At 41.6% G+C, this 8,725-nt stretch overlaps 1 protein-coding gene across 1 annotated transcript; it reads right to left on the bottom strand.

Moving 5' to 3' along the window:
• Positions 1–237: 237 nt before the first annotated feature.
• Positions 238–2,548, bottom strand: LOC134843715 (phospholipid phosphatase 2-like). The gene has a single exon (XM_063859962.1). The coding sequence runs from the start codon at positions 1,486–1,488 to the stop codon at positions 391–393; it is 1,098 nt and encodes a 365-aa protein (XP_063716032.1). The 5' UTR covers positions 1,489–2,548; the 3' UTR covers positions 238–390.
• Positions 2,549–8,725: the final 6,177 nt, after the last annotated feature.

The raw sequence follows: 8,725 nt of genomic DNA, 5'->3' as shown, positions 1-8,725 counted from the left end.
AGTGAAACTTCTACAGCAACATACAAGTTACGACAAGCCAAGCCGCCAAATTTTCAAACCATCAGAACGAAACCAATCAAAAATGGTCCAAAAGACATCAGGGCTTCTTTTGCTGATTGTTCACATACCACCGAAAATTCGTCTACAGTTTTTTTTACAAATGACGGTTATCCCGTCTCTGGTAAAAATTGATTCAGTTTTTTTTTAAATACGATTTTAGGTACAACATCAAAACAATTGATTTCAAAAATATATAATTCAAATTTATATACACGAAAAGATAACAAATGTAAAACTTAAGATCGGTACTGCTAAAACTAGTAGATTGTTTTGAAACTAAGACTGGTAACTGCTGATTGATATGTATCACGATAAAGTTATTAATAAGTCTTAGGCACTTGTTTCGTATGCAATTAGACCGTATGGCTGTATCGCTGCTTTTTCTCTGGATGCCTTTCGTTTACTATGGTAGTCTGTAACTTCGTTTGCTATTGAAGTCACAGAAGGCGAATCGCGTGATCTACTTCTATTCTGATTGACATCAAAATTGAGACTGCTTGTGTCTACAGTTGCGTTTCTAGAAAGACCCGGAGATCCGTTCTCTTTTTCTGTCTCAGATATCTTTGAACCAACAGTTCCGAAGCTGAACTGCTGTGTCGGGAAGCAATATTCAACACAAACTATTGCCAAAATACATCCAATGAGCAGGCCTATGATAACATCCAAAAGGTGATGATGATTATCCGCAACGCGACTGAATGCAACAAACCATGCAGACACAATGAAACAGACTTGAATCAGAGTTTTGAGCATACAGATGTTTTTAAACCGTTTTAAAAACTTCTGCAAATATATAACTCCAAACACAGCGGCAAATGCTCCAATAGAAGCATGTCCGGAAGGGAATGACTTCATGGCGTCGTAAACAAGGTCATTATCTGCACTGCAATTAAAATTATCTTTAGTCATAAGCGTTTGCGTTTCGCAATTGAACTGCCCCCAGCTTGAGAAAGCTTCGTTGTTTGGCCTACAAACAGCCAGAAAGTGAGGTCTGTATTCTCCTACTGACACTTTAGCAATTTCCGTAATCAAATAGCAAGTAGAATTTCCAGCAGTAATAACCAAGAAAACCAATACATTTTCCATCCAGCATATGTGGACAACTTTTCGAACAGAGAGGCAACTTTCCAATAGAGAGGGCTTATTGTCTTCTGAGAATGGTAGCAGACCCGTAAATGCCACAACAAAATAGTTCATAGCTGCAATGATGATAACAGGTAAAGTTGTGATGATAACAAGTTCCCAACCAGAAACTATTTCGCTTTTTAGTGGATAAATAATACTTGGGTCGCCACAGTACACACCGCGATCAACTGGTTCAGAGAAGGTTAAAATTACACAGTTGGCCAGTGCAGTATAACCCACCAATCCCAGAACATTCCCGATAAAAATCCACTTATTACGATCACTGTTCAAACTGCCACACATCTTCAAACGTCTCCGAGTATATTCTATTCTCTTTTTTGCTAATTGACTCGGCTTGATTTGTTTGTTCGTGGCTGATGGTTCATGATTTGTTAGTTTAATAAAAGGGCATCGGTTTACAGCCAATAACGTAACCAAACAAGGTTAACTGCTATGCCGTTCCCTTATGATCTGTTCTTTTCTGATCATTGTACTCGATGACATTCAAAGCACAAAACAAACAATCCACACAGTGATTATGTTAAGCGAACAAACATTCAAATACCTACAACCAAATATATAAACAGGGGACTCGCTCATTATGAAACACTTTTCAAGCAGATCAATTGTCCGGCTTTCCTATTATATAACACTCCCCTTCAAGCTAAGCACCAAAAAACAAATAGCTTTTCAACAGGAACGCGGTCAAAAATACGCTTTTTTCCAGAGGTGCCGGCATCAGGCTGACAGGACTTCTAGCCGAATCGTAAAATTACGAACTACGGTCGAATTTTTTCTCAAAAAATGATAACATATGATAAATTTTAACATTTGACTTTTTTGAGATTTTAAATTTATGCTTTTTCTTTACCAGTTAATGGCTTTTCCATAAACTTTCGACGTCTACTTGACGTTTAGGATTGTTAAAAACTAAAACATCATTGAGCGGATTTTCATGTGTGTAGTTTATGCATTTCAAAATTCGGCTGATCTAACTAGCGGATGCCAATTAGTTATTATATTTATGCAATTTGTAAGAGGTGCCATGACATTCGACCAGAATGTACGAAAATGCAAAGTTAGAATTCGAAATTTTATTGTGACATCGGAGTGGGAAGATTAACGGTTTTAACGAATTAGAGGTCTTAATCGTTCATTTTGACCAACACGGGAAGTTTAATTTGGACTTTCATATTAATTTGAATAAAATTTGTTTAAAAAGAAAGACACGTGACAACGTCGAAATTTCCACCAACTGAGACGGCGAAAACACAACAACAGATAGTCTCAGAGACAGGGAATTCAAACATTGGATTTTAAAGTTTGAGTTTGAGTAAATTCTGTTTGAGTTTGATGTTTGAGTTTGACTCAAACAGTGAAATGATGTTTGAGTTTGAGTTTGAATTTTTTATATTGACACTCAATTTTCATGTCTTTAACATTGGCATGACATACACCGTTTTTTGCGTAGATTGTATTGAAAATGACCAAATTGCATTTAAACCAAAACAACAAAAATCTACCATTTATTGGCAATTAACAGTAACAATTAGCAACAGTAGCAATTAACAAGTAACAGAAGTAAATCAGTTAAAGAGATAGCAGTTTTTATTCAAGAAAGCATTTCTTGCTTGATTTTCGGGCAACATGCGATTTTGCAAAAAGTTTCGAGAAATTCTTGTCAAAGAGAAAAGCCTCTCTGGGTCGGCACTTGTAGGTCTGAACGATTTCATGGCCACGTCTATATCGAATGATTGTTTATCATCATCCACATTAAAAGCGTCAAAGTCCAGCGTTAACCGATAAACCGTCTTTGCTACTTCATCTAGGCCTTTTTTAGATTCACGCTTTGGCAACCGAACAAAATCGACTAATGATTGATTAGACAATTCTTTAGCGGAACGTTTTCTACAAGTAGTGGTATGCCTCTTCAACGTTGTTGTGCCACTATTTTTGGCGCAAATAATAATACCGCATCTAATACCTTTCCGGCGATCTTTTTTTAGTCCACCAACATATTCAACCAAATAAAAATCATGAACTGAATTGCTTGTAGAAGTCGGCTTCTTCCATTCTTGGCGCAGGATTGCATCATTAGCATTCTCTGCCGACATTCACAGCACTGAAATTATTCGAACCGATTATTCGACTCCGATTCGAAATGCCTGATAGTAATAGAATGTCAAAGATCCACGGAATTAAAAAATAATGCGCGATTTTCTTACGGAAAAAATCCTACACAAAAACAGGCAGGGTTTGAGTTTGAGTTTGATGTTTGAGAATATAGACGTCTACAGTTTGAGTTTGAGTTTGAAAGGAATAGTTTGAGTTTGATGTTTGACTGTTTGAGTTTGAGTTTGAACTCCCTGCTCAGAGAGAACAACAACAGAACTCGTGAAGAAAAGCAGTGAACGGAAGTTGTGATCGAGATTGGAGAAAACTTTACGAAGACCATTCCGATTTGTAATGATTGTGCCGCTACAATCGTTACAACGCGAATCCCGAGAACAAGAAAGGGTGTTGGGACGGCGTGTCCAGCCTTCCTGAAAGAAATAAGGACATTATTTCCCCGGATTCCAGAATCCGGAGGGGTCTTGGGAGGAGAACTCAAACTGTTTTTTCTAAGCTTTTAGCTTCCTGCAGATATCCTGAGTTGAAATCAATTAACATTTAAATTCATTTTCAGACCATGAGAAGCTAGGATTCAGCGGAAAAAGGTTGATCCATCTTCGATGGTGATGATGCTTTTTATCTACTGAACAAAACCAATCGTAATATAATAATAAGTAGTAACTCTGTTTTTAGGAGTGACCTCGTTGTATGGGGATATTGAGACCCAGCCATGAGCTCACTATTTTAGCATGTAATTCAGTTAATTAGAGCGTTCCGACCAAAGCCGGAAACAGTAACGTTTTTTGTCGACACGATGTTAGAAAGAGCATCAAAAGAACTGGCTTGGGAAGAGACGGTGAAAAGCATGTAGAGCAGTGTTTAGACGCTAGCCAGTGGTTTTTGAACCTAGCTTTATTTTCCGTCGATATGTACTTCCGGAGGAATGTTACAGAGATGTTTTTATGGCGCTCCTGGGTGTTATTCTTTTTTAACATCCTGACCCGCAGAACCGTTTACGAGCACTCCTCGCCGACCGGATGCTCAAAACAAGGCTCTAACAATCGGGGCGGAAGGGTAGTTCGGAACGCGGAAGCCTTCTGGAATCCCGTGAATAGCTTTTTAAACTAGTTAGGACCAAAAATTCACGTACCAGGAAGGGTGAGGGGATTGGCCGTCCCGTCGTTTCCTGAAAGATTTGTGACCAAAAACAATTGAAGATATACAGGAAACCAAACAAAAATTAGTATAATACCTAAGAAAAACATAAAAAAAACCGAAAAAACCAAAAACAGTAAAAAAAAGATAAAACCAGTAGAAATCATCCCCCCCCCCGACGAGATGTCATCCGACCCTCCAATTTTTTGTTGTGTAGTTTAAAATCTTTCAATTCGTGATTTTATTAGAGCTCATTTTTCTTAATTTGATCGTTCTGACCGGTCCTTTGTGCTCTTAACTTAAGTATTTGGATATTTCACACTGTCCCAAGACTTATCACTCAAGTGTTGGGCTACCTCGCACTGTCCCAAGACCCTTTTCGCTTTGATTTTGGGACCTTTCGCACGTCCCAAGTCCTCTTGGTACTATCCCAAAAACTTTTCCGTCCTGTCCCAAGACACTTCGGTTTTGTCCCAAGACTTTCCGCACTGTCTCAAGTTTTCTCCGTACTGTCCCAAGACTTTTCGGTAGTGTCCCAAGACTTTTTTGTACTATCCCAAGACTTCTTGGTACTGTCCCAAGACTTTTCGGCAGTGTCCCTAGACTTTTCTGTACTGTCCCAAGACTTCTTGGTGCTGTCCAAAGACTTTTCCGCACTGTCCCAAGACTTTTCCGCACTGTACCAAGACTTCTTGGTACTGTCCCAAGACTTCTTGGGACTGTCCCAATACTTTTCTGTACTGTCCCAAGACTTCTTGGTACTGTCCCAAGACTTTTCTATCTTGTCCCAAGACTTTTCGGTACTGTCTTAAGACTTTTCGGTACTGTCCTAAGACCTTTTCGGTACTGTCCAAACGTCTTGGAACAGCACCGAAACCTCTGTTCCAAGACTTTTCTGTACTGTCCCAAGACTTTTCGGCCCTGTCCCAAGACTTCTTGGTACTGTCCCAAGACTTTTCGGTGCTGTCCCAAGACTTTTTGGTACTGTCCCAAGACTTCTTGGTACTGTCCCAAGACTTTTCGGCACTGTCCCATGATTTTTTGGTACTGTCCCAATACTTTTCTGTACTGTCCCAAGACTTTTTGGTACTGTACCAAGACTTCTTGGTACTGTCCCAAGACTTTTCGGCACTGTCCCATGATTTTTTGGTACTGTCCCAATACTTTTCTGTACTGTCCCAAGACTTCTTGGTACTGTCCCAAGACTTTTTGGTACTGTCTTAAGACTTTTCGGTACTGTCCTAAGATTTTTCGGCCCTGTCCCAAGACTTCTTGGTACTGTCCCAAGACTTTTTGGTGCTGTCCCAAGACTTTTCTGTACTGTCCCAAGACTTTTCGGCTCTGTCCCAAGACTTCTTGGTTCTGTCCCAAGACTTTTCGGTGCTTTCCCAAGACTTCTTGGTGCTGTCCAAAGACTTTTCCGCACTGTCCCAAGACTTCCTGGTACTGTCCAAAGACTTTTCCGCACTGTCCCAAAACTTCTTGGTACTGTCCCAAGACTTCTTGGTACTGTCCCAAGATTTTTTGGTGCTGTCCCAAGACTTTTTTGTACTGTCCCAAGACTTTTCGGCTCTGTCCCAAGACTTCTTGGTACTGTCCCAAGACTTTTCTGCACTGTCCCAAGACTTTCCCTTACTGTCCCCAGACTTCCTGTTACCGTCCCAAGACTTCTTCGTACTGTCCCAGGACTTCGTCACTTCAATGTTGGGACACCTCACATTTATCCAAGACCCTTTCTTTCTTAGTGTTTGAACAAACTGATTTCTTCTTCGTTGTTGGGACTCTTGAACCACTATCCTTGGTACCACCAAGACTTTTCTGTACGGTCCCAAGACTTTTCGGCCCTGTCCCAAGACTTCTTGCTACTGTCCCAAGACTTTTCGGTAATGTCCCAAGACTTCTTGGTACTGTTCAAGACTTCTTGGTACTGTCCCAAGACTTTTCGGCACTGTCCCATGATTTTTTGGTACTGTACCAAGACTTTTTTGTACTGTCCCAAGACTTTTCGGCTCTGTCCCAAGACTTCTTGGTTCTGTCCCAAGACTTTTCGGTGCTGTCCCAAGACTTCTTTGTACTGTCCCAAGACTTTTCTGCACTGTCCCAAGACTTTCCGGCACTGTCTCAAGACTTCTTGGTACTGTCCCAAGACTTTTCTGCACTGTCCCAAGACTTTCCCTTACTGTCCCCAGACTTCCTGTTACCGTCCCAAGACTTCTTCGTACTGTCCCAGGACTTCGTCACTTCAATGTTGGGACACCTCACATTTATCCAAGACCCTTTCTTTCTTAGTGTTTGAACAAACTGATTTCTTCTTCGTTGTTGGGACTCTTGAACCACTATCCTTGGTACCACCAAGACTTTTCTGTACGGTCCCAAGACTTTTCGGCCCTGTCCCAAGACTTCTTGCTACTGTCCCAAGACTTTTCGGTAAATACCCAAGACTTCTTGGTACTGTTCAAGACTTCTTGGTACTGTCCCAAGACTTTTCGGCACTGTCCCATGATTTTTTGGTACTGTCACAATACTTTCCTGTACTGTCCCAAGACTTCTTGGTACTGTCCCAACAATTTTCTTTACTGTCCCAAGACTTTTTGGTACTGTCTTAAGACTTTTCGGTACTGTCCTAAGTTTTTTCGGCCCTGTCCCAAGATTTTTTGGTACTGTCCCAAGACTTTTTGGTGCTGTCTTAAGACTTTTCGGTACTGTCCTAAGACTTTTCGGCCCTGTCCCAAGACTTCTTGTTACTGTCCCAAGATTTTTCTGTACTGTCCCAAGACTTGTTGGTACTGTCTTATGACTTTTCGATACTGTCCTAAGACTTTTCGGCCCTGTCCCAAGACTTCTTGGTACTGTCCCAAGACTTTTTGGTGCTGTCCCAAGACTTTTCTGTACTGTCCCAAGACTTTTCAGCTCTGTCCCAAGACTTCTTGGTTCTGTACCAAGATTTTTCGGTGCTTTCCCAAGACTTCTTGGTGCTGCCCAAAGACTTTTCCGCACTGTCCAAAGACTTCCTGGTACTGTCCCAAGACTTTTCCGCACTGTCCCAAGACTTCTTGGTACTGTCCCAAGACTTCTTGGTTCTGTACCAAGACTTTTCGGTGCCGTCCCAAGACTTCCTTGTACTGTCCGAAGACTTTTGTGCACTGTCCCAAGACTTTTCGGCACTGTCTCAAGACTTCTTGGTACTATCCCAAGACTTTTCTGCATTGTCCCAAGACTTTCGCTTACTGTCCCCAGACTTCCTGTTACCGTCCCAAGACTTCTTCGTACTGTCCCAGGACTTCGTCACTTCAATGTTGGGACACCTCACACTGTCCCAAGACCCTTTCTCTCTTAGTGTTTGAACAAACTGATTTCTTCTTCTTCGTTGTTGGGACTCTTGAACCACTATCCTTGGTACCACCAAGACTTTTTTGTACGGTCCCAAGACTTTTCGGCCCTGTCCCAAGACTTCTTGCTACTGTCCCAAGACTTTTCGTTGCTGTCCCAAGACTTCTTGGTACTGTTCAAGACTTCTTGGTGCTGTCCCAAGACTTTTCAGCACTGTCCCATGATTTTTTGGTACTGTCACAATACTTTCCTGTACTGTCCCAAGACTTCTTGGTACTGTCCCAAGATTTTTCTTTTCTGTCCCAAGACTTTTTGGTACTATCTTAAGACTTTTCGGTACTGTTCTAAGACTTTTCGGCCCTGTCCCAAGACTTCTTGGTACTGTCCCAAGACTTTTTGGTGCTGTCCCAAGACTTTTCTGTACTGTCCCAAGACTTTTCGGCTCTGTCCCAAGACTTCTTTGTACTGTCCCAAGACTTTTCTGCACTGTCCCAAGATTTCCGGCACTGTCTCAAGACTTCTTGGTACTGTCTCAAGACTTTTCTGCACTGTCCCAATACTTTCCCTTACTGTCCCCAGACTTCCTGTTACCGTCCATAGACTTCTTCGTACTGTCCCAGGTCTTCGTCACTTCAGTGTTGGAACACCTCACACTGTCCCAAGTCCCTTTTTTTCTTAGTGTTTGGACAAACTTATTTCTTCTTCTTCGATGTTGGGACTCTTGAACGACTATCCCTGGTACCACCAAGACTTTTCTGTACGGTCCCAAGACTTTTCGGCCCTGTCCCAAGACTTCTTGCTACTGTCCCAAGACTTTTCGGCCCTGTCCCAAGACTTCTCGCTACTGTCCCATGATTTTTTGGTACTGTCAAAATACTTTCCCTCACTGTCCCCAGACTTCCTGTTACCGTCCATAGACTTCTTCGTACTGTCCCAGGTCTTC

The sequence above is a fragment of the Symsagittifera roscoffensis genome, chromosome 4 (genome assembly GCF_963678635.1).
Source record: "Symsagittifera roscoffensis chromosome 4, txSymRosc1.1, whole genome shotgun sequence".
Classification (NCBI taxonomy): Eukaryota; Metazoa; Xenacoelomorpha; order Acoela; family Convolutidae; genus Symsagittifera; species Symsagittifera roscoffensis.
This window is presented reverse-complemented; position numbering and strand designations above follow the sequence as displayed.

Bases quoted from the DNA above. Each gene is read 5' to 3' on its own strand.
- LOC134843715 (XM_063859962.1), bottom strand. From the start codon at position 1,488: ATGTGTGGCAGTTTGAACAGTGATCGTAATAAGTGGATTTTTATCGGG.